This window comes from Sciurus carolinensis, chromosome 10 (assembly GCF_902686445.1).
Source record: "Sciurus carolinensis chromosome 10, mSciCar1.2, whole genome shotgun sequence".
Classification (NCBI taxonomy): domain Eukaryota; kingdom Metazoa; phylum Chordata; class Mammalia; order Rodentia; family Sciuridae; genus Sciurus; species Sciurus carolinensis.
The window spans coordinates 28,145,548-28,171,212 of NC_062222.1; the positions used below are offsets into that span (position 1 = coordinate 28,145,548).

The window sequence follows — 25,665 nt, forward strand, 5'->3', positions numbered from 1 at the left end:
AAGAGCCTTCTGACCATCCTCAAAGGAAAAGAAGGGTCCTCAGGGAAGGCCAGAAAAGCAGAAAGCCCTTGTGGCTAGGACCCTGCAGGGGGCTCAAAGGAACCGGGGCCAGGGTGGGTTGCCCAATGTGGCTCCTCAAACAGTGAATGATTTTTTTTTTTTTTTTTTTTTTTTTTTAAGAGACCGGAGTCTGGTTGTGTTGCCCAGGCTGGTCTAGACCTCCTGGCTCAAGCGATCCTCCTGCTTCTGCCTCACAGTAGCCGGGATTACAGGTGAGCATCACCAGGCAGGGCTAAAAGGTGACTGATTTAGAGCGCATGCTCAGAACAGTGTTGCGAGCCCACGTTTCCAGGGCGGGAGGAGTGGGAAGTAGGCAGCGGGTGTGGACTCCCCATCGGACAAGGCTGCCCGGGAAAAGAAAGGCAGAGGATGCCGTTCCGCTCCTCCCTTAGGGCGCCCTGTAATTTAACTTTTGCCAGTCTAGTCAATATTCATTTGGGATTAATCTCAAAATAAAACATGGGGCTGTCTTTAATCACATTTTCTCACTCCTTGAGATTTTCTGTGATCTTACTTGCATCCGTTTCCTCTTTCTGAGTGTACACCTGATCCATGACCAAGAACACGAGCTATTGGTGACGCGGTTTGGGATTTTGTTGCTTGGTCGCTAGGTCTACACTACTAGTTCCTCTTTTTCTATCCAAGGCACACGAGGAATTCTGCCCTGTGGGTTCAGGAACCGAGGACCAGGGTGGAGAAGGAGGAAGTCCTCAGGCACCTGAGGCTGGAAAAGCCGAGGTCGGTTATCGGATCACGGAGTCAAAGGTGGTGATGACTTCATCCCCGCAGAGGGCGCCTCACACCCCGGCGGCTGATTTCTAGCAGCCGGTTTGCCCGAGATTAGTTTTCTTTGACGACTCGCTCCTCACTGCCTGGCGTCACAAGTCACTAGGGGGAAGAAAAAAAAAAAAAAAAAAAAAAAATAGATCGATTTCTGTTTCCCTCTGTGCAGACTAGGAGGAGCGCTTCCCAGACAGCGCCCGTCCATTCAACCAGGCCTGGAAGAGACTTTTTCTTGCTGTTCTTTTTGTCTTTAATAAAACGAAAAGATTTTTTTTAAGTAACAAATTTACAGGTTGCCAGGCCTCAGGAAGGAGCAGACTTGGGGAGCTCGGGCCCGCCAAAGTTCGGCCACGCGACTGGGACAGCCCTCCAAGTGCTGCCCAATGCTCCAGGGAGACCCGGCCCTGCGCGGCCGTGGCGCGCGGGGGTGCGTGAGTGTGCTGGAGGGTGTGCGTGCTTGTCTGAGTGTGTGCGGTGTGTGCGCGCGCGTGTGCGCAGGGGAGGGTGTCCGGGAGGCTGCGGCAGAGGCTCCTTTGTGGAAGGCGCTTGCCTGCTCAGAAGCCAGCGTGGCGCCTCCTAGCTCGTTCCACTAGGACACCCGGCTCCTCTTCACAGCCGCGCAGGCTCCGTCGCTCTCCTCCCCTATCTCCCTCCGCAGCCCCGCAACAGTCTTCGCGCGCCGGGAGCAGCTAGCGAGCGGCGGCTCCCCACATCCGAGAGCCCCGAGCAGGTGAAGGCGAGCGCGCTGGCGGCAGCGGCGGCGCCCAGAGGGTGGAGGAGGAGCGAGGGAGGCCGCCGAGCAGGAAAGGGCGTGCTGCCCTTCGCGGCCGGCGCGGGGAGCAGCCCGGTCCGCAGCATTGTTACCTGAGGCAGCGGCTCCGCCCCGCCCCGCTGCGCTCCGCCTTGCCCTGCCCCCTCGCGGTCCTGGGGCGGCGGGGCCTGCAGTGACCGGCCGGAGTCGGCGGCGTCGGGAGCCGCGGCTGCAGGCTGCGGCGGGAGCCGGGGCGCGGGGCGCGGGGCGCGGTGAGTGAGCGGCGGAGCCCACGGGCTCCAGGGGGCGGGGTGCGGCCGCGGGGACGCGGAGCGCGACGGGCGGCGGGTCTGCCCTTCTCCGGCTTCCCGCGAAGGCTGGAGGGGAGGGAGGAGGCTCGAGCTCCCTCCATCCCCGACCCGCTGACTTGGGTGGCCGCCCGTTCCTGGCCGCAGGAGGCGGCGACCCTTGTCTTGAGGCGAAGACGCGCGGGTCTGGACCTGCATCAGGAGAACCGGCCGGGCTGCGGGCCGCCTGCGGGTCGGACCCGGGTCGCCTGGTGGGGCTTTCCTGCGACTTCAGTGTGTCGCGGAGAGCGGGAGCCCCGCACTGGACGCGCTCACCCGCCCGCAGCCTCAGCGACCCCTGCGACAGTGGGTGCGGGGTTAGCGGGACCGAGTCGGGCGCCGCGGGCCGAGGACACGGCGGTTCTGGCCCGGGCTTGCTCGTCCTGGAAGTTCATGTCGCAAGCGGCGCCCCGCGCTTGCACACGTGAGAGGCGAGGCCGGTGGGTCACCACCCTCCAGACCGGGGCTGTCCCCAGGTCCTGGACGGCGGGCTCCCGCTTCCATCCTCCGACCCCCCCGTTTCTAACGCCAGGAGTCTCCCTTATGCATTTTTCTCGCCTGTTCTTCGCTGCTCCCTTTTGGCCGAGCGGAGCGTGACCGTGAGGTTTTCCTCCCCCGACCGGGGACGCAGGGAAGTGGAGCAGCCAAGGTCCGAGGACGGGGCGTAGCCCGGGGCGGTCACCGCAGACCGGAAGGCCCCCTTTCGCTTTCAACCCCCAGACCCCTCCCCTTCTGACCCTCCCCCACCTGTGGGAGCTTTGCGCCGCGGCCCCCGCAGAGGGGCGGGCACTTGGGTCAGCGTGGGTGGGGGGCGCAGGGCCAGGCGGAGCGACCCTTCGGCCCGCCCCGACCCGAGGGACCTAGGAAGGAGCGGGCTGGCGCGGCGGCCCTCGCAGTGGCATCTGCGGGAGGAGGGAAGACGACCACTCGCGAGGGTCGAGCTCCTCCCGACCCCCTGTCCCCGCACTGCCAGCGCACCCGTCTCCAGTGCTCCCTGGCTGCGGCCGCAGAGCCTGCGCGGCGCTGGGGGCGGCCGTCGGTGCCGCGACGCGCTCCCGCCAGGCCCAGATAAGGACGCGGCTTGCGCGACCCGGGACCGCCCACTCGCGTATTTCCCGCTGCCCCAGAGCGCCGCTGCCAACCCGGGTTCGGTGCTGGGCGCTGCGGGAGGCTGCCGAGCCAGTGGCATTTTGGTGAGTGATTCGGGCAGGGGAGCGGACGCCGGGTTGGGGACAGACAGAAGTGGTGGACCTCTCTCAAAGCACAGACCTAGGAAACCTGCGTCCAGATTGACTTGCAAGGAATCGTGCCCTCGGTGCCCTCCACGCCGAATTTCTTTCAGACTCAGTAGTCAGTGTTCAAACATCTGTTTGCACAGAAATTATTCCTTGAGTTCGGTAGTCTGTGACTCCCCCCCCGCCTTTGCTGACCCACGCTTGTCTTCCTGGAATGAATAGCGAGCGCTTCCTTCCCTCTCTCAAGAGCATCCTTTGGCACTCGTGTACTCCTTCCCCTCCCCCACCTCGGTTTTGGGACAGTAAGAGAAGAAACTGAAAGTGCACATCCAGAAACAGGCGTTCTTGTGCTCCGGGGTGTTGCTGTCAGGGCAGCTGTGAATGTTTACGTGATGAGACGGATTACACACGCTCTCTTGGAAATGTCTTCCCTTGCGTTCTTTCACTGCTGGCCCCAGTGCCAGGTTGGACGTTCTAAGTGGGATCGTCTGTGTGGTTGCTCCGGCTGACACTGTCTGTTTAGTAACTGAGAGTTTGACAGACAGGTCCTGGTGGAGGAGACTTCTTAAGGACGAAGTGCAGTGAGAGCAAAAATTCTACGTTTTAGAATTGTCTGAACTTTCCCCATCCTTTCTTCTCCCCTAGCTAAAATAGGTGTGTGTTGTTCTCTCCAAACCTGGCTCTCTCTGCTCAGGTTCATGTTCAGAAGCATGTGGGCCAGTCCTTCCTACCCCCACCTCATCTGTGATATAGGAGTCAGGGGGAAAGATTTTGCTGGCACTGGCGTTCCTTCTGATTATTGTTGGCCAAGGGGGAGAGTGTCCAGCTGAACAACAGGACTGGCCTGACCCTCTTTCAGGAAAGGCGCTGTAAGAGGAAGCCTCCATACACTCCTTTCTTCTCTCCTGCCGTGTTCTCTTCAAGAGAAGGGAACCTCAGGGTGTTTCTGAAGCCAAGGGCAGGCTTTTGCTGAAGAGCAGTTATGAAGCCAGAAGACACTGAAGACCCTTAGCAAAATTCTCATTCTGAGCCTTTGCTTGCTGATTAAATGCTGCTGATTAAATGTGTGATCATGGTGTTGCCTTATTGAAATTCCACATGGTAAAAGATGCTCAGCTGAGCTACAGCCCCCACCCCCTGGAGGGTCTGTCATTCAAGCCCACCTCTGATGGGTCGTTAGCACTTCATAGGACTTGAAAGCAAGTTCTCAGCTGCAGAGCCTAACCATGAAGCCCTGCATTTCACTCAGGGCAGACTCAGCCATCCTCCCTGCTGCTGAGGGCCCCAGCCTGTAGGTGAGATGTTAAATACTAGCTGTCACTGTCTGTCCTGGGGAGATTGATGAGATGCTTGACATGTCCCAGACAGAACCAAGTCTAATCCCATTGTTCCTATTGGCAGTTGCAGGATGTGAGAAACAGGTGGGGAGTGTCATCGGTCAGGGCTGTGGCTTCACCTGCGTTTTCCAGGTGTCCCTGAGAGTGTACACTACATCTGTATTGTGGGCAGTATGAATGTTCTTTTACGCGAATGTGGAGTGAGTTAGGATTCTGTCTGTGCTCTCCTTTGCCTACTGCCTCTGTGACATTGGGAAGCTTGCCTGAAGGGAAAGCATTATTGAAGTTAACGGGTAGTAAAAGCATTAGCATCAAAAGCATTAGCATCAGAGCTAATCATTACTGGTGAACTGATTCAGGAGAAGCTGTTGGGGGGCTAGGACCCTTGTGTGTTACCCTGGGAAAAAATTAACCAGACAACTTACCAGCAACAATGTGAGACATTTTCCTTTAACTTCAAAATAGCCTTCTTTCCAGAGGTGGGGCAATGGTTTGAATCATGACAACTCTTAGCTAACAACATGTTACTTTTTACTTTGAATTTTATTCAGTACTTCCTCTGTGCAAAACGCAATACTCAAAAGATGTGCACCTTTTGGGACTTTTGTGTTAAAAGATAGTGATGTTGTACCAACTTTGAGTGTATATATAGTCTTTCTCACTATCAGTATTTCTACACTTGCATGGGGGTGGGGGTTGATGGCACATATGTACAGCACTGAATGACTTATTACTTTCTAGGTTGTAGACTTTTTTAGCTTGTCACCTGGGGCTGGAACCTAGAGCCTGAAGCACACTAGGCAAGCGCTCCACCACTGAGTTACTCCGCAGCCATTACCATTCTTAGAGGGATAATATATAAATATGTCAGCATACCTGGAATTGGAAGTGAACTGGAGGATTAGCAATTCTTCTATACATGAAATATTTTATGTACGAGTATTTTAAAATATGTAAGGATAAACTGCCAAAATTACCTGTACAGTCTTGAAAAAAGAAGAGTTCAAATATAACTATAAACTGTAATTGACAATGAGTCATTGCTTTAGGGATGCCAGCTATGAAAACAGCCTCGTTATGCCCCTAATGATAATTATGAAAACTCCTTCTGCAAGCCAGTTGCATCTCAAGTGAGCTGTAAGTCGGCTTGGATACATACTTTTAATTTTACTTATCTAGAAGTTATCCAGTGCTGATAGCTGCATTATACTGTGAATGTACTTAAGGCCACTATTTTATATACTTAAAAATCCCTATAATAGTTTTTTTAAATTATCCCATGAATAGTTGGAAATGACATTTTCTTTTTTTTATATGAATTTTTTAGTTGTAGATGAACAAACATTTTCTTTTAGTTCTAGGTCAACATAACACCCTTATTTTACTTAATAATTTTTTTGTGGTGCTGAGGATTGAACCCAGTGAGTGCCTCATGCATGCTAGGCAAGTGCTCTATCACTGAGCTTCAACCCCAGCCCACAATACCTCTCTTTTATTTATTTGTTTTTATGTGGTGCTGAGGCTCGAACTCAGTGCCTCACAGATACTAAGCAAGCACTCTACCACTGAACTCCAGCTCCAGCTCTGGAAATGACATTTTCTACTCACATATAAGCAATTTTCAAAACTTAAATTTTCAGGGGCCCTGGGTGTAGCTCAGTGATAGATCACATACTTAGCATACGTGTGGCCCTGGGTTCAATTCCCAGCACCAAAAAATAAAATAAAACATCCTAAATATTCAAATATTTCATAAAAATATTTGTTCTTGTAATGAAAAGATGATTTAGTATGCAATTACCAAGTATTGGAAAAGGACAGATCTCGTAAACCACAAACTTTGATAGCCCAAAATGGAAGTAATTTAAAAGAATATTTTTAGCAACTAGGGGGAACTAATAAGGTTTATCTATAAACCCAAAACATATTTCAAAGCAAAGGTAATGAAAATCATATATGCACATGAGCAACTTGTTGTTGTTTTTAATATGTGCCTGGCATCCTGGTAAGAACCGTGCATGTATTAGCTCATTCATTCTTATACAAGCCAGTGAAATAGGTACATCCTCATTTTGTAGAGAAAAATGCTAGAATGTAGGTTAAACCCATCTCTGCTCAGGTTGAGCGTGTAGAAAGTGGCAGACCTGGGTCTGCGGATCTCCTCTCTCACTTCCAAGGCAGTCCCCACTTTCCTATGGTGGCTTTACGTAAAACACCCCATATATCTGATGAGTGCTGTCACACAGTGCACCCCGAGATCCAGCATTGTTTCCTAACTTGTGTTCATCAAGCCTGGTCTCTGGCAGTGATGCTGTAAGAGGATAATCACACCAGGAGCCCGGGGCAGGTCTGGCCCTTTGTGATCTGGAGGAGTCGGGCCCTTTTCTCAAAGAAAGAAAGAGTCAGAAGGGCTCTCTCAACACCCTGTACCTACTCCCTTCACCTGCTCCCCACCCCATCACACCTGTGCTTGTATCAGAAGAAGTGCAGTTGTTTTGACCCTGTTTCTCATCAGGTCAATAGCAAACCAAAACCAAACATTTAAAGGTCTTTAAGGACACAAGGCCACCAATGTGAGGGAGTTATGAGGATAAGGGACACACATGTGGCAGATGTGATATGGACAGCATACCCTTGTGTATCTCTTGTTTGCTAGATAATGTCATGAAACAGAAGAGGTGGGTGGAAGTTCTGACGGTTTCCAAAGAGCGGCTTAACAAAATCCAAGATGACAGCATTGGAGGGGATGCTAGAGGTCACTTGACGTAGCATCCTAATTTCACAAATAAGAACACTGAACTCTGGCAAGACCAAGGGACTTGCCTAGTATTGTAAGCAGTCAGGCTTGCTTTAGACACAGAGCATGCAATGCTCACACCTGGCCTTCTTTTCTCTATTTGAGGGAAAGCCACATCACCCAGTGGAGCAGGAACATAGTGACCCTGACTCCAGGGAAATGAGCTGGGCCATTATTTCGTCATCTCCAGCTGCCCCGCCTGTTGTGTTCATGGTGGAAGATGCCTTTTGGCCCACTGATTGGTAGGAGACAGGTCCAGACTGGAAACAGGCAGGGTCACTACCTGCCTAATGCTTCAGCAATTTGGGCAGTTTCCCGAGGGGTTGGGTGTCCATTGCCCAAAAGAGAATGAACTAGTTGGTGAACAAGTAGTGATTCATAAAGCGAGCAGTACTTGCTGAACCTATAGTAGGCTCTCGGTGAAGGTATGCTGTATTGATGAGGGGAAGGTTTCCAGATTGCACTTACTAATGCTGCTTTGGCAGTATTTCCTGGTAAAATTTGGTTCACACTCGAGAAGTATTAGCTCCTCCTAATGCCCCTCGGGATGTCCTTGACTTGAATGCCCACGCTCGGTAGGAGGTCTGGTTCTGGCTCTGGGGGATGACTGGTATGGAAGCATTTGCCAGTGCAGATCTTAAACGCACTTTATCTTGGCAGGTTTGGAAGATGACACGCAGAACACTTGCCTCTTTTCCTGGCTGCCAACTCGCTGGCAAAAAAGCGTGACACAAGGTTGATGTTTGCGTCTGCCTCTCCAAGGTCAAGGAATTATCTCCTTAGAAGGCAACAGTACTATGCATGTTATGAATTGTGTCTCCCTGGCCAGTGATAAAGAAAATGGGAATATCGCCACAGCAGCTGGATTCATGATCGGGCAGGAGTCACCCCCAGCCTCGCCACCGCCGCCACCTCCACCCCCTCCACCTCCACCATGTCTGTACTCAGGGAAAGGATGCTCCCCCTCCCCTCCTCCTCCTCCACCGCCTCCACTCCCCGGGGGGCCTCCTGGACCCCCTCCCCCTCCAGGACCACCCCCCACGTCGCACATGAATGGCTACAGTTCTCTGGGTAAGAAGAGGATGAGAAGCTTTTTTTGGAAAACCATTCCAGAGGAGCAAGTTCGCGGCAAGACCAACATCTGGACCTTGGCCGCTAGGCAGCAGCATCACTACCAGATCGACGCCAAGACCATCGAGGAGCTCTTCGGGCAGCAAGAAGACACCAGCAAGTCTTGCCTCCCCAGGAGAGGAGGATCTTTAAATTCATCCTTCAGGGACGCGCGGGAAGAGGTAAGGGCGGGCAGTCCTCCCGTGCCCCGTTGTTTTGCGTTCACGGTATCCTGCCTGTTTCAGACATTGGCCAAATGTCACTAAGAAATAAGAGAAGGCAAGGGAGATGATGGAAAGCGTCTATGAGGAGTCTGAGCCAGCAGTGGAAGTGTTGAGGAGCCTGCATGCGCATCCTCCCGGATGTCCCCCCGGGACTGTGACCTCATGCGGAGAGCATGCTAGTTAGGGGCCCTTGGTCTCTGGCCTCTGAGCACTGCCCTGTCTCTAGCACATCTGGGATGGTTTCCTGGGTGGAGAAGTTCCACCGGAGTCCAGGATTGTTAGTCTTCATTGAAACAAAAAACTGGGCTCCTGAACTTGGTTATCTGGGATGAACTGGAGCTGTCTAGGGTCAAATGCCTTTTGTTAAACAATATCAACTACCAGCATTTTACCCTGATTTTTCCCTGCAGCTTTCCCTCAACATGTGGTTTGGAATAACCTTTATTTCTCTTGTCTCTATTAAATTCTGACCATTGTGGAAGGGAGATTTCCAGAGAGCCAAAGCATAAAAGCTATTTTCAGATAGATTTTGTAAAGCGGTGTATTTCCAGTTCACATTCAATGTCTCACTTTGAGAGGAAATAAAAGCTATTAAATTATAAGATATTAACTGGGCACCATCCAGTACAGAAACTGAACGCAAAATTGTATTCGTCAGTACTCCCGGTTAAGAAACACGAAAGCCAATTAAGAAACCTTTACTTGCTAGGAGAAATTAGAAAGCCAAGGATTGAAAGGAAAGAGTGCTTCAAAGGAAGGAAGGACGGAACCCTCCTTCGAGAATGAAGGAGAAAGGGACGGAGGGAAGAGAGAGGCAATACTGCATAAATCCTTCCTTGTTTAATCTGTTGTAAAGGAGCAGAGAAAAATAGGTCAGTGATGGAACTGACTAGATAAGGGAGTGGGCAGGGCCCCGGATGAAGCATTCGCTCTATGCATTTCTGAATTCTTGAGCCAACACTCTTGGCCTCTTTTCTCTTTCTGGCTCAGGACCCTGTTAACTCCTCCTTTCAGCTCACTTGGGGGCCCTGAAAGCTGGTTGCCTGAATCCCCTGTTGAGATCTCCAGGAGTTTATTTATTATGAAACTCTGGGAAGGCCAGGATTAGGATAGTTTAGGTGTAAAATAAACTGTGAAATAAACTGGAGGAGGAACTCATCAGGAGAAGCCATGGTGCCGCAGTGCTTCCTGCCTCTTCCTCTTCTGCAAAGTCCCTTTATTTGCCAGTCCCCTCTCAGCATTGGAAGGAGCAAGAAGTCATTTCCTTAGTACCCTGGCCTTTGCCCCAGCTCCAACAGAGGTTCTTTATTGTACAGTGGCCATGGCTCCCGTCATCTCCTGGCTCTCCTTGCTGAGATCCAGGATCCTGAAGTAGCCCCTGGAGGGCTGCATGTGGAGATGGGATGCAACTTAGGGAACAGCCTGGACGCCCGGGGGGTTAGCGCCTTGTCCTTGGAGGAGAACCACCCGGGCAGAGCAGGTGGCACCTTTTGTAGCCTGGGAACATTGCAAGGCACTCCGGAGACGGGGAGGGGAACGTGCAGCTTTGTGTCTGTGAATTGAAGAGAGGTTGAAAACCACCGAGAACTAATGGGAGGAAGAGGCACTGGCGTGACGTCCTTCCCCAGCGGTGGCAGAAGCAAAAATGTCCATTTCCAGGCCAAGTCTAAAATTCAGGCAAAAGCATCTTTCTCCTTGCTTACCTCCAGCCCTGGACCCTAGTAATAATTTTATTTTTTATTTTTTTTCACATGCCCCTTTCTTTCTTGAACTTCTGTTTTTAAAGGAAATGACTTCTTGCTCCTTCCAATATCAAAAGGAGACTTTGGCAGATAAAGGGACCTTGCATAAGAGGAAGAGTTATAGTTTAATTTTTATTTTATTTATTTTTATTTATTTATTTTGGTGGTCCTGAGGTTCAAACTCAGGGCCTTACACATGCTAGACAAGTGCTCTGCCACTGAGCTACATCCCCAACCCTAAAATATTTTTAATTGTAAAACACATTTAAGCTTTACCACCTTAACCATTTTTAAGCCTACAGTTCAGTGACCTTAAGTACCTCCACATGATTGTGGGACCATTACCACTATCTGTCTCCAGTACTGTTTCAACTTGCAAAACTGAAACTCTGTGCCCGTCAGACAATAGCTTTCCAGTTCCCCATTCCCTTGGCTCTTGGCAGCTCCATTCTGCCTTCTGTCTATGAATTTGACCACCCTCCAGACCTCATTTAGGGTCAGTCTTTTTGTGATTGACTTCTTTCACTTAGCACAGTGTCTTCAAGTTTTATCCATGTTGTAGCATTTGTCAGGATTTTAAGGCCAAATAACATTTCATTGTACGCCTGTACCACGTTTTTTTTATTCATTCATCCCTTGGTGGATAATTGGGTTGCTTCTGCCTTTTGTGACTAATGCTGCAATACATGCAGGTGTGCAAAGATCTGTACTTTTTTTTTTTTTTTTTTTTTTTTTGGTACTGGAGATTGAACCCAGGGGCACTTAACCATAGGACTACATCCCCAGTCCTTTTTTTAATATTTTATTAGAGACAGCCTGAGTTTCTTAGGGTCTTGCTAAGTTGCTGAGGCTGGCTTTGAACCCTCCATTCTCCTACCTCAGCCTCCTGAGCCACTGGGATTACTTATAGGAGTGCACTATCACACCCAGCAAGATCTGTACTTTCAACACTGTAGAAAGAGTAAGATCTGTAGGTCTTACTCTGAACGACTGCATATCATAAAGGAAAATTAAATCAGCATGGCTGAGTATCACAAGATAATCTTAACTCTTCAGCTCTTTAGTAAGCAGGTATAAATAGTTTAGATTGACTCATTTAAGTTCATGCTGGGTAACATTGTCACTTAAAGGAGATCCAGAATTATTTTCCATTTTTCATGTGTTCTCCAACATAGCTGGAAGTACTAGAGATACTTTTTCAGTGAAAGAACAGGATACATGTTACTTTTCTCATTAGATTTTCTTCTAAAGAAGTTACAACTCAACAGAGTTATAGTCTGACACAGATCAGCAATAAACCTTCCAACTCACCCTGCAGTGAGTGGAGTCCAGGGTCAAAAGTAGCAGTCCTCAGGCGGCCTGGAGAGCACAACAGCGTGTTCAGCAGAGGACCCGGTCTCGAGCTGGGGATCACAGCATCAACTCGGGCTGTTAAAACACGTTGCAACACAGGCTGTAATTCTTGAGGTTCAGACGTGCAGAGGATCAGATTATGTCCCCTCGCAGGGTAATGACCTCCCACAGAAACAGCTGACATTATGCAATTGGCTTATACTTTAAAGGGCTTCTAAAGCATTACAAATAAGTTCCATTCCACCACAGAAGGAGACTTTGCTGGAAGATAGGGAAGCCTTGAGTTTGGAATGACTGAACATAGAACTACACTTACAGTAGTAAATTAGAACATTTAGTGGGGGGAAGAAAGTTATGAACTAGTTCCATCCTTGTATCTTTGTTACCTAAAAATTAACTTGAGAAAGATTTCAGATGTGATGGTACAATGGTAATTAAACTGTAATAAAGTAATTGAAGATAGCACAGATATATTACTGGGGATCATAATAAGAGGACTCAGACTCACCTTCTTTCCAGAGTTTGCTGATCTTATCCCCTGAGAAATTGCCGGATCCCTGTGCATCTGTCACAGTTGTCCCTTGGTTCCCTTAATAGCATTCGCTGGGTTTGTGTCCCCTCTGCAAGATGACCACCTCTGAAGGATAGGTCATTCAGTATCCTCCAAAGGAAACAAAAGGTAACAGAACAGACAACTGGACCAATGGAGCAGACAGACACTTCCTGAGGTCTCTGCAGGTCAAAATTGGGATTCCCCAAGAAAAAGCAAATATTAAGACATGACACGGAATGTGCAGGGACCATGTAGGAAGTAACTAAAATCACTAGCTGGAATAAGAGAACGGGAAAGAGAGGAGGAGGAGGCAGGGACAGAGGTTCACTGCTTTCTGTGAATTTGCAAGAAGTTACGTTTTATTCTCCCACACTGCAGTTCAGGGATCCGTCATTGCTCCTTGACTGCAGTGATGATCCCAGTGTGTCCTGAAGTTCTGGAACACGCTCACAACCAGAACTGAAGAATGACGTCAAATATTCAAATTATTATTTATTTTAATGTGCTTAAGCGGGGGTTTTGGTTTGTTTACTAAAGTGAGATGAGCACCAACTTCTAGTTGATAGCCAGCCTCGAAAAAAATAAAAAACTGTCAAAGACCAAATGCTCGGTCTATATTAGGGGATAGGGGACTACTTAAATTTTTGCTTTTCAGAATTTGAAGTGGGATTGAAGTGGCCACTGTTCAATGTTAGGATGAGGAAGCTGCCTTTGAGTTATTGAAACAGAAGTGATTTTGTAAGTTTCTTCTTCCTTGAGGACGTTATGCTGAGTAAAATAAGCCAGTTATAAAAGGACAAAGTATGATCCTACCTGTAAGAGGTACCTAGAGTAGTCAGAGAACCTGAAAAGAGAAGGGCTGGGGCATGGGCACAGAGCTTCAGTTTTGCAAGATGAAAAAGTTCTGGATATGGATGTTGGTCATGGTAGCACTTAATACAACTTAAAATTGTCCACTTAAATATGGTTGCAGTAGCTGGGCATGGTGGCACACCCTCTAATCCCAGCAATTCAGGAGGCTGAGGCATGAGGATCACAAATTTGAGACCAGCCTCAGCAACTTAGCAAGACCCTAAGCAGGTTAGCAAGACCCTGTCTATAAACAAATAAATACAGGACTAGGGATGTGGATCAGTGGTCAGGTGCCCCTGGTTCAATCCCCAGTGCCAAAAAAAAAAAAAAAAAAAAAAAAATGGAATAGGGAACGTTATTTGTCATTTACTGCCACTTAAACAAGTTCCTTCTTCCTATAGAGGATATGGGAGGCAGATTTTGCAACGGATTAATGCCAGGTGAAGCTGCAAGAATGGTAGTAGAAGAACTGGGAGATGTCATTACAGGGCTTTAGCAAAAGGTGCAATGCAGCCATCACACACACGCACACCCCGCCCTGCATGGCACAGCAGCTCACGCAGGGTCTCAGAGGACATCACAAGCCTGGCCACTCTGGCAATTTTGGGGGTGCTGTTACTGAAGCCAAGTCCCCTTCACAATCTAGCGGGAGGTCCTTGAAGTAAGCAGGGCACACGACCTGACATCCCCTTGCTTTTTATAATGCCGGGTTCTCCACTCTTCTGCGGGAGGAGCTGATGGACTCTGTCGCACGCCTCCTGTACCTGCTGGTGCAGCACTGGCTTCTGTGGCCCTCAGTCCTGTCTACGCGCCTGGTGTGTCTAGAAGAGTAGATGGTGGGTCGATTAGAGCCAGCGCAGGGACGGACAACAGTGCATTCATTGGCTGGTTGCCTCGTCCCTATTTGGGGGCAATTTGTTGTCTCCTCTGATTTCTCAGCTTGGACAGCCACCCAGGGGGGGTCCCAGGTACAGATTCCACTCTCCGAATGACTCCAAAGCACCATCGCCCAGTCCCAAGTGGATTCATTGCTGAACGGCCCAGCTCTGAGACGGCCCAGCTCTGAGACAGCCCAGCTGGCATTTGGGGAGTGAGATAAGATGATTTACACGTGTAGTGATAACCCTCTGAGGACTTTAACAAACACTTTTATAACAGTGCTTAGAAGGCTGGAGTTTGATAAGGTAGGAGAAAGAGGCTTCTCAGGCACCAGGCAAACCTGAGGGTGCCTGGAGAGAGCAGGCCTGTTCCTGGGATGTTATCAGTTGTCTCATTTGCACACAGGGCTTTGTTTTCTCTGTAAGGTACTCAATCAAGGCCAGCCCGCATTTTTCCTTAGGAACTGGTGACTGGTTTCGGAAACACAGCCTGAGCTGTGGAGACAACTTTTCCTGCAGGCAGTGGCTGCCCTGGGTTGAGCATGGTGGGCTGAGCCCCTGGAGGAAGGCCGAGGATCCTGGAGGCTGTCTTACCTGCTGAGAATGGGTGTCTGCCCAGTGTCCCCAAAGATATAACTCTGGGGTCACCAGGACTTGACCAGGCACTGTGGGTGGCAAATTTCTACAGAATTGCCTCCATTTCTGGAGAAACCTCCTCATGAGAATACCAGGCCTGGGAGGGGACATTTACTATGTAGGAAGCCCACTAGTACTAAAACTCACAGAAACTACAGTGAAGAGGAATGGGAGAGACCCAGGCTAGTGCTTCTATGCCAATACTGCTTTAGGGAAGTTACCAAATGTTATCTCTGAGGCTCAGTTTCCTTATCTGTCAAATAGGGATAATACGAGTAATTTTCTCCATCACTTTTCCAGCAACAATGGTTATGGACCTAAGCCAAGTGTACAGAACCCCAGAGCGGTGAGGGGTGGACAGGATGAGGGTGGGGCTCGGAGCCTGTGGGGGTGGGAGGACGCTGAAGGCAAGGGTTAAATATAGCAGGAGGCATCGATTTAATTAGAGAAATATAAACGAGTTCTCTCTCCATTCTAGGTAGAAGTGAATGCAGAGAAAGTTTTTCAGATGTGTACATAATTATATCAATATGCATGCTCATACTTGTGATCTTTCAATTTATGAACTATAATAAACACATAGTTTTCTGTTTTCATAAGTTGAAATTCCTCTTTTTGGTACCAACTTTACCCCTTAAAGCTTGTTGAGTCTGACAGGAAAAATTCTCCCACCCTCCCCCCTCTCCCTTCACACTGAACTTGAACTTGCAATTCCTGGGTAGGATTCCAATAGGAAGTCTGTCCTTTTAACTTAGGAGGAGTTTATTTTATGGCTGGTAGGTGATCATGTTAACACGAAATAAACCCATAGGTTGGTAAATAATGTGATTGTTCAAGATTAGTCTTCAAAAGAAGGCACCCATACTACGTAAAAAGTTAACCTTATAGCCAGGAAGTGACATTGACGTGGGTTAACAGTCTCCAGTCTTGCTGCTGCTTATAAACTTAGAAGCAGACCCAGAGATCAGGCATTTAGTCTGAAACCTGATTCTCTTTTGTTCACAATGAATCACATACATTTGGAAGGAAGAGGATTATAACAACAATTCCTATTTTAGTTAGTCTCCCTTCACCAAAAAACAAATGGAAAAAATTGCCATTGTTGTAGGTTATCTTTCCTTCATGCATTTACCTCCAGAGATTGAAATAGCTTCAGTATTTAGCAACCAAAAAAAAAAAGATTCTAATTTCTAATCTGATAAAATCCTCCCATATTATTAATTTTGAACAGTTAAAATACTGCAGCCTGAATCTGGGTTTTGACAGTACATTGGAAGAGCTATGCCATATTTTATTTAAGTCGAAAGATAACCTACAGGCTGAGGAGATAGCTCAGTCGGTAGAGTGCTTGCCTTGCAAGCACAAGGCCCTGGGTTCAATCCCCAGCACCACACACACACACACAAAAAAAAAAAAAAAAAAAACCCTACATTGTGAGATATGTTATATATTTTAAATTATGTAATATCAAAATTATTATATTTAAGAAAATATAACATGGCAGAAAGTTTGGAGAGATGATAATATTCATATTCATAACATTATTAAGCTTTATAACCACTAGATTGACGTATTGGTAATCATTCCTTTGTTAGTTTGTGTCGTGGTTTGACAGGTTTCAGTGTTCTTTCCCCCAGCTCTTTTTGTTTGTACTTTAATAATCTTCTGTGTCTCTATTTTTTTTTTCCAGATTACCATCTTAGATGCAAAACGGAGCATGAACATTGGGATATTTCTTAAGCAATTTAAGAAGTAAGATTTCTTTGCACACATTCAGAGCTTTTAGTCACCTCTCTCCAGGCCGTCAGCATCAAAGTCTGTGGGTGTGACCAGCTGAAGTTCAACTGCTAATATGAGCCAAAGGCATTCCTCACACCTTCGGGTCCTCCGAGGAGCAGCATGACGAGTCCGCTAGTATCTGTCACACTTTCTGCTGTAAAAGCATAATCTAGCTGCCGGAAGTGAGCAGAATTGCCAGGACTGTCCATTCAGGCCAGCTGTGCCCAGGAAGTTCTAGATCCATCTCTAGTGTTGCTCCTTCAGTGGAGATTGGCCTGAGGAGGCAAATCGCTGTTAAACTCAAAGGAGGGGGCTCTGCGGGAATTCTGGGGAGACCAACAGGGATTGTTTTTCTTCCCCCAAAGAAGAGTCCAGCCTGGGAGGAAGCTGGGATGGGAAGGAGGGCAGAGGCGATCTGTTTTAATTTCCACAGGCTTGTTCCCTCTTGGCACTGCAGCCACGTGACTTGGAATGTGATTCATTATCTTTTCAAGGTCTCCTCAGTCCATTGTAGAAGATATTCATCAAGGAAAGAGTGAGCATTATGGATCAGAGACGTTGCGGGAATTTCTGAAGCTTTTGCCAGAGTCGGAAGAGGTAAGGAATTTAGCATGTGAGTCTTGGGTGTGAGGAGTGATGCGAAAAGCTTGGCATTCCTGCAAGTGTCAGAACTCCCGTGGGAAGGGCACTCTGCTGCCCAGAGCCAGAGTTTTCTCCCATAAAAATAAAAGGTGACCCCATAGAGCCAGCCAGGCTTACAGAGTCAGAGACTCTTGGTGCAGATTGAGCTGTACCTTAATGGAGAACCTTGGGCAAGGTCCGTAACTCCTGTGAACTTCAGTTTCCTCACCTGTAAAATGAGGATAATGGCCCTTACCTCAGCAGGCTGCCGAGATGACTAAACCCTGGTTATGCATCTGGCATGGTACTTGGCAAATGAGAGCTCAATAAATTTTTAGTTTCTTTTCCATCATTTAAAGATGACCTTTGCCTAGGGTGATCTGGGGTTCTTATATAATACATACACTTTTTAAAAAAAGAAAAAGGGAGCAATCATTTTGGAAGATGCTCTGTAATTAGGAGAGGTGTGTGAACTGTTAGTACATCATGTTTACCTAATTTAGTGAAAGGTGAAAATTGCTGTGGTACCTAAAAGTACCATAATATAAAGGTATTTATTTTGTTTGGACCAAATTAACTGAATTATTGAGTGGTTAGGTGCTTGACAGGAAGAAACAGAAGACTTTTATAAAATCTTCTAAAATCGTGATGATATTTTCCTTTATTTCTGATGAGAAATTCGGTAGGAAATTACACATGTGCTTATACACTTTTAAATAAAACAGTTTAGAAGCTTACAAATGTATTTACATATATAAGTATAAATAAAGGGTGACATTTTTATAAGGACAAAGGATGACTTTTGTATAAATTATTCTTTTCACACAGACTGCTGGGTCCCCCCTCCCCAACCCCACTCCTTTTCCCACACATAATTTATGGAACTTGACTTTTAATGGCATTAGTAACAAGAAGAGAGGCGGGACAGGACTTTTTCTCTTACATTGGTGGTTGTTCAGTTCAATGCCAAGTGTAGATTCGTGGGTAACCAGACTCTAGTTTTATCTAGGTATCTGAAATAATCTGCAGCTCTCTCTTTACCTCAAGTTTTCTGTTTGTAAATTAAGTGTAATTAACCTAACCCCATATTAATTCATGGCATTTATTAATGCTAGTGAAGGATCTTAAAAGAAAAGTACATTCAATCATAATTTACCCTGGATCCTGCACACTGAACAGTCCTTAATCTTTTTTCTTTTTCTTTCTTTTTTTTTTTTTTTTTTTTTCTTTCGGTGAAGAATAGGAGTTCCGGAATCTTTGTTAGGATGGGTGGGGCTTAATTAATGTGAATTTTAAGAAGATCTGTTTGCTTTCCTACTAGAGATGTAGCTCGATGGTAGAGCACTTGCTTAGCTCGCAGAAGGCCCTGCATTTCATCCCCAGCACTGAAAAAAAAAAAAAAAAAAGCAAATGCTTTCGGAATATTATTCCTGCCTGGACCTTTTCCCTGACTCCTCCTTAGGACTGCTTTCGGTACCCACTCCTAACTGATCTCATCCGTTTTTTAAGCAAGAATCAAAGTTGATAGTGCCTGTGAAGCGCCCTCGTGCCTAACTAAAGGACAGCGGGGCGTGAGGGAGGCTGCCACCTTCATGCCACCAAGAGGTGGGAGATGGAATTCGATTTTAGTTAACATCTTCTTCTCTCATTTAAAATTCAGAAGCGATTAGAAAATGCAAAGGGTTTTTTTTTTTTTTTCAGAGAAGCAGATGAGCTGTCAACCCCCTCACATTTTAAAGAATTCTTTTTAAAACTTGGAGAAAATTATTTTTGAGTTGAATGTGGGATCTAATTAGAAAAGAAGGATGTTAAGGGCCAGATGAGGAAAACCCACCCAAGCACAGCCCGAGTGCCCCGGCCCTCTCACCCTGACAGTTAGCTCACTGGGGTCGTCACTGGCTGGGCTTCCCAGCCATCTTTGCAGCCGGAGGACCTGGCCTCAGCGCCTCTCCCCTGGCCCTCCTGCTGCAGGCCACCCTCAGTTACGCTCCTTGTTTACATTACTGACTCTTGGCTTCAGCTCGCCACACCCTCCACACTCAGCTGGGAGCTTCCTTCAATAGCAGCCCTGACAGTCCCCAGGACGCCCCTCCCTAAACTCCTGGGATCTGTGCTGTCAGAGTGGGCGCGGGGAAAGCTGAAGCTGCCCTGTGACTGATGCCCCTTCTAAGGACAGATTGCCTTGGTGCCAACACTGTGGCTCTGGCACCACCCAGACTCACAACCAGACTCAGTCTTTGGTCTCCCGGATGTTGGAGGATGAGGATGAGGCCAGGGAGGAGGCAGGGCAAAGCAAGGGAGGTTTAGGAATGTGGCAGGACTATGCTAATAAATGCAGAAGTGTGTGCGTAACCCCTTTTTTTTTTTTGTACTAAGAATTGAACCCAGGGGCGCTTAACCACTGAGCCACATCCCAGCTTTTTAAAATATCTTATTTAGAGACAGGGTCTGGCTAAGTTGCTTAATGAAATGAAGTGTGTATTTAACGAGCTCAGCCCAGTGCCTGGCCCACAGGTCAGTCAGTCATAGCTGTGATTATTTTGTATATTTTTTCACTTAAATCTTACAACGATTTTTTTTTTTTTTTTAACGGTGCTGGGGATTGAACCCCAGGGCTTTCTGCTTGCAAGGCAAGCACTCTACCAACTGAGCTATCTCCTCAGCCCTTATAGTGACATTTTAACAGACTCCTTCCTCATTTTACAAAGGAGAAGCCAGACTCTCAGGGGCGAGAGGGTGTCCCGTGACTGCTGGGCGATAGAGAAGGATGCACTTGAACCCTGATCCCTCTGACCCTGCAGCAGTTCTTTCTGCTGCCATCCACCACCTCCCTTGAGGAAGGAGGGGCAAAGGTTGTCAAAGCTGTGCCTGGCACCCTGCCACCTCGCAGCCTTTCATCACCTGCTGTCACAGAGCCCTGGTGTGAGTGAGTGTCATTCGAATAATACTGTAATCTTATCAGCATGCTGGAAATTATGAGCGGAAACAGCCCTTTTCTCTCCGGCCTTCTCAGCGGACAAACCAGCCAGCCAAGCCAAGGTTAATTTGTTGTCAGGAATTTCTCAGCCCTTCACCACAAATCTTTTATCTGGCATGTTTGTTCATCTTTCCTCCAGTGTGTGGTTAACACTTGCAGAGGAAAGTTGGCCCAGAAGTGAACACACCCAGCGGGCTCTGCTCCCACAAGGTGTCCCGTGCCCAAGAAGGGGCATGAGGAGGCATAGGGCATCCTACCCCACCTGGCGAGTCCTTCCTCTGCCATGGGCTGGTGTCCCATCAGCCATCTCAGTGTCAGGGTCCAGGGCTGGAAGGTACTGGAAACTTTCCCTGTTCTCTGGAAGATGCCGAATTACCTCCTCCGGCCTTGGAAAATTTTTTTTCTCAGTGCCAGGTTTAGAACGGAGGGCCTTGCACTTGCTAAGGCTGGGTTCCTCCTCTGAGCTACTCCCCAGCCCCCGGACGTGTTCATTTGCTGTTTCCCACCTTCTTCATTTACTCTGCCGCTGCTGGGAGGGGTTGACAGGGAAGACCGAGGGTCTTCTGTGGGCGGATGTGTCTGTGGGAAGCCCTGCCACTTCAAACTTGAGAACATAAGGAGCACGCTCTTGCTAACATGACAGAAACTGGGCCCAGCCAGGGTCCTAATGAGAGTCTCTTGGCTCAGCCAACAAAATTATGCCTAACAATGTTTAATAAATGCTTTTTGATAATGATGAGAATGCATAATAATTATAGGGTTCGTTCACCTCTCTTTTACTTCCCTACCGTTGGGAAGGTGCAGTAATCCCTCTTAATGAACATAAATCTCATTTTGAAATAGAATGAAGGACTGTACACCTGGCATTTAAAAACTGTCTTTCCATCACCATTCTCTTGAAATCTGTAAACATTTTAACCTTTTACGTAAGTGATGGGGATTCATCATTGCTCAGTTACAGTTCAGCACATGTTTAATGGAAGTATGTACCAAGTTTCCTTAGCATGACCTGTTCATACACTTAAGACTGAAATTCGTGCTGTTGTTTCCAGAAGCTTCGTACGTGCTACATACAGGGTCTTTTCAAAAGGCACAGCCTCATTCTGCCCCTGCCCATATATAGCAGTTTGTTTTACTCTGTTTCAGAAGGGATCAGAATTCATCGTAGGGATTTCTCAGTTCAGAAACCAGCCACTGATTTGGTTTAGCTAAACCAGAAGTGCCTTGTGCCCCAACATTCAGGAAGGCTAAAAATGGTAACTTTACTTTGTAGCTCTGTGGGGAAGGCAAATGCAGTTTTACAAATGACTATTTTCTGATCTTAAAAAAATAACAATAATAACCAGGTGTGGTGGGTGGTGCATTTCTCTAATCCCAGCAATTTGGGAGACTGAGATAGTAGGATTTCAAGTTCAAGGCCAGCCTGCCTGGACAACTTGGGGAGACCCAGTATCAAAATAAAAATTAAAAAGGGCTGGAAAAGAAAAAGGGCTTGGGATATAGCTCAGTAATAAAATGCCTGTGAGTTCAGCCCCCCCGTGCTGCAAAATACATAAATAATAAAAATAAATAAAAGTTGAGGGTGTAGCTCAGTGGTACAGCACTTGCCTAGCAATGCACGAGGCTTTGGGATTCCCAATACCACTTAAAAAAAAAAATTAAGAATCAGACATAATACTAGGGTGTGACTTTGCACAGTTACATTTTATATTCTCAAATAATTAAAGTAGATATTTCAGTATGTAGATCTTTGAAAATCCTTTTTTTTTATACTGAGGATTAAACCCAGAGGCTTTAACCGTTGATCTACATCCCAAACCCATTTTGTCTCATTAAGTTGCTTAGGGCCTCACTAAATTACTAATCTAGCCTTGAATTTGCAATCCTCCTGCCTCAGTCTCCTGAGTCTCTAGAATTATAGGTGTGCACCACCATGCCTGGCTTAAAAATACTTTTTTATGTTTTTGAATGTCCTGTTTTTCAAAGAACTTAAAATCGTGTCATTAATCATAATGCAGAGAATGGAAGAGCGTACGCTTTTATAAGGAATAATAGGGCTGGGGGTGTAACTCCTTGGTAAGAAAGTGTGATTAGTATGCACAAGGTCCTGGGTTCAATCCCCAGCACCAGAAAAAAAAAAAAAGAAGAAGAAGAAAGGAAGAAAGAAAAGAAACAGCATTAAAAAGTGATAAGTACTTACAGGCAATAGGTAGCTATAAAGACAGACTGTGTGCTTCACCAAGAGTACTAAGGTACTACTTACCATAAAGAATTTTGTTGGAAGACTCTATTAACAGAGGCCTTAGAAGTGGTTTTACCGTTGCTTGGTCCAGTTTTTGTGTGGGCAGGGCGTGATTTTTCTCTGTGAGATAGTTGGAGGACTTCCTCTTTGCCTGCACTTCCACACGCCAGCTGTTGGACTATACGCCTACATCAGAACTCTGCTTTCCTTTATTACAGTGGAAGGAATATTTGTGTGTTTAAAAACTTTATTTAATATAGTTTTTATAAGAGCAATGCATGTTCATTGTAGATATTTTGGAAAATAAAAATGAGCAGCAGAAGGAAGTATTCCCCTGTGGGCCTGCGGCCAAGTGTGTGGGGGCTTTCATCTTCTTCCTGTGTGCAGAGGTGTGTGCCTGGGAGGGTTGGGAGGTCACGGATACCCTTTCAAAAATGGGATGCTACTGTACGTGCTATTTTATTACTTGGATTTTTCACAGGGGAAAATCTTTTTTAATATCTTATTTTTGATTAAGATGTATCAGTTATACCTATCAGTGGGGTTCAGCGTGATAGTTTTATACATGTGTACTGTCTGAGTCCATCAAATGGCTCCCTTTATCCCCCTTTCCCGGCCTCGGTGTCCAGTCTCTGCTGATCACTGTTGTATATGCAGGTTCACGTTTTAACCTGCACACGTGATAGAGAATGTGTGGTCCTTTTCTTTCTATGTCTGGCTCGTTTTACTTAATGTCCTCCAGTTCATCCATTTTGCTGCAAAGGACAGAATTTTGTTCTTTATGGCAGAATAATGCTCCATTGTTTGTGTATACTCTATTTTCTTTATCCATCCATCTTGAAGGCACCTAGGCTGATTCCATGTCTTAGCTGTTATGAGTAGGGCCACATCATGGGGGTCAGGGTGGATCTTAACATTGATCTTTCAGTTTTTAAAGCAGTTTTCCTTTTTACCTTCCTGCTGGAGAGCTAGCACCTACTCACTTAAAGATACCATAATCCAGGCTGGGGACGGAGCTCAGTGGTAGATCCCTTGCCAATCCCGTGCCAGGCTCCGGCTTCCAGCCCCAGTACCGTGAAACAAAAACAAAACAAAAAGAGACAGTCATCCCTTCCCATAAGCTGTTAGACGTGAAGTGGAATTGGACCATGGAGCAATCTGTGTTAGACTTCACCCAACCGGTCAAGTATTTTATATCCAAAATACTTAAAAGAGTTTTTTTTTCCATTTAGTACTTAAAGTGTTGTAATGACTAATCAGTCATTTCTTTCTTCTTTCAAACGATGATCTCACTTCCAGATTGTTACTCCCAGGAAACTCATCCTGAGAAACAGACCCTTTCCCTGTGCGTCCCTGTAGTAACTACCTGAGGATCCTAGTGGCTCCAGCTCTGTGACCTGTATCTGTATAAGCAACACTAGTTCACATCCTTCAAGTTTCTGAGCTCATTTTTTTTCTTTTAGAAAACAAAGTAGGGCAGGGTTTACCTAGCAGGCACAAAAGCCCTGGGTTTGATCCCAGCATCCAAAAAAAAGAAAGAAAGAAAGAAAAGTGGTAGCTATTTATTTATTTTTATGTGGTGCTGAGGATCAAACCCCGTGCCTCACCTGTGGTAGGTAGTTAATCTACCACTGAGCCACAACCCCAGCCCTAAGGTGGTAGCTCTGATGATTTCCTTTTCTGGCTTTTCTTAGGTCTACATGTTTATTAATTTGAATTTAGCACTGAAATTCTATTTTCTTAGAAGGATCCTAAGATGAAATTTAAAATAACCTTGACTTTCAGTCATAATTGGTTTCTTCCTCTCCTTCCCTTTGCATTTGTCTTTTAGGTAAAGAAGTTGAAAACGTTCAGTGGCGATGTGTCCAAGCTCTCCCTGGCTGATTCCTTTCTGCACTGCTTAATTCAGGTGCCAAAGTAAGGATAAAATCACTGATGGTTGTCCTTTGCAGAGTAAGGTTTTTTTTGTTTGATTTGATTTGGTTTTTGTGGTGCTGGGGATTGAACCCAGAGCCTTGATGCTTGTGAGGCAAACACTCTACCAACCGAGCAATATCCCCAACCCTAAGTAAGGTTTTTAAACTGATGTTGAATGCTACAGTTCAGCCTTTTATTTTTTCAGCTATTCACTTCGGATTGAAGCCATGGTGCTAAAGAAGGAATTTTTACCTTCCTGTTCTTCCCTGTACACAGATATAACAATTTTAACAAAGGCTACACAAGGTAAGTAAATATATGACCCTGCATGAAGTCTGCTTTTATTAATTTTATTGGGAGTTTATTTTTTTAAAAACTACAGTTGAAATTAGAAATGGAAAGTCCCTTTTTGGTACACCCTACAAAGGGAAGTGAGCTGTTACTTGGGATGCATTTAAAGTTTATTTCCATCCACTTTCTTTTCTCCTGATGAATATTAATTTGCCTGTCATCTTCCCATTAAAGAGCATTTCTTCCGTCTCAGGCTTCAGAGTCAACCTTGCCGGTTGCCCTTGCTCTTGCCCCTCCCCTGCAGGCACCCCTGGCCCAGCTGTCTCCCTGCTCTGTTGGTGTCTGTCCCTCGCTTTTCTAGAAGCAGACTTCCTGTCCAGGCCTCAGCAGTGTTATTCTTCTGTCAGGGTTCCTGGCGCTTCTGGTCTGTGGTGTCTCTTCCCACCCACGTCTTCCCTAGCCAGCTTCTGGAGGGCCATTTTAGTTTGAAAGGGGCAAGTTGTTCATTTTCCTGTCTTTTTTGGAGGTGGGAAGGCAGGGGTACCAGGAATTGAACTCAGGGGCACTCGACCACTGAGCTCCATCCTCAGCCCTTTTTTGTATTTCATTTAGAGAGAGAGTCTCACTGTGTTGCTTAGCGCCTTGCTATTGCTGAGGCTGCCTTTGAACTTCAGATCCTCCTGCCTCAGCCTCCCAAGCCGCTGGGATTACAGGCGTACACCACTGCACCTGGCTCATTTTCACTTCTGAAACACCCTAAACCATCACCTGTCTAGATGCCTTTCAGAGTTGTTCTGACGTCTCACAGAGAATTGGGACCTTCATCTCTGGTGTGCATGGGTGGCCCTGGGGACTCGGGCCCCCGCAGCAGTGCTGTGGCTGTGCCCTGCTCAGCTCCCAGCAGGCCCTCCAGCCCTCCCTGGCTCTCCACTTCCTGGTGTTCTTAAGCACCAGCCTGATTTCCTCCAGTTCATTTTCTGAGTTAGTAGTTGTTGCTGTAGAGCTATCTATGCCTATTTGGTTTTTGTATGTTGAGATAAAAGTTTTCTCGCCAGCCTACCACATTTTCTTCATTTTAGAGAGGACACTAAGAATGAAAAAGAATTATTCTTTCTCCAATGCAGAGGCCTTTTAGAATTTCTTCCTATACCAAGGCTGTTGCAGGAGCTTGCTCTTTCTG

At 46.8% G+C, this 25,665-nt stretch overlaps 2 protein-coding genes across 4 annotated transcripts in view; one reads left to right on the plus strand and one right to left on the minus strand.

Moving 5' to 3' along the window:
- Window positions 1–214: 214 nt before the first annotated feature.
- LOC124994155 (translation initiation factor IF-2-like) lies at window positions 215–3,130 on the minus strand. Its single transcript, XM_047565987.1, has 3 exons — window positions 2,679–3,130; window positions 1,394–2,324; window positions 215–948 (listed from the first exon to the last, which is right to left on the minus strand). The coding sequence occupies exons 1-2, from the start codon at window positions 3,128–3,130 to the stop codon at window positions 1,433–1,435; spliced, it is 1,344 nt and encodes a 447-aa protein (XP_047421943.1). The 3' UTR covers window positions 215–948; window positions 1,394–1,432.
- The window catches only part of Fhdc1 (FH2 domain containing 1), a 38,801-nt gene continuing 14,688 nt past the window's right edge, over window positions 1,553–25,665 (plus strand). The window contains exons 1-6 of one of the 3 annotated variants that reach the window (XM_047567317.1): window positions 1,553–1,573; window positions 7,971–8,602; window positions 16,349–16,410; window positions 16,932–17,034; window positions 24,109–24,194; window positions 24,400–24,500. In XM_047567317.1, coding sequence (XP_047423273.1) covers window positions 8,108–8,602; window positions 16,349–16,410; window positions 16,932–17,034; window positions 24,109–24,194; window positions 24,400–24,500 — 847 coding nt within the window. In that variant the 5' untranslated portion in view covers window positions 1,553–1,573; window positions 7,971–8,107. Of the gene's footprint in view, window positions 1,574–1,791; window positions 1,867–2,979; window positions 3,135–7,970; window positions 8,603–16,348; window positions 16,411–16,931; window positions 17,035–24,108; window positions 24,195–24,399; window positions 24,501–25,665 lie in introns of those variants that run through there. The other 2 variants (XM_047567315.1, XM_047567316.1) reach the window with 2 other exon arrangements.

Bases quoted from the DNA above. Each gene is read 5' to 3' on its own strand.
- LOC124994155 (XM_047565987.1), bottom strand. From the start codon at position 3,130: ATGCCACTGGCTCGGCAGCCTCCCGCAGCGCCCAGCACCGAACCCGGG. The intron at 2,325-2,678 runs GTCAGAAGGGGA...ATGAACTTCCAG, and splicing joins GCTCCCACAGGTGGGGGAGG to GACGAGCAAGCCCGGGCCAG.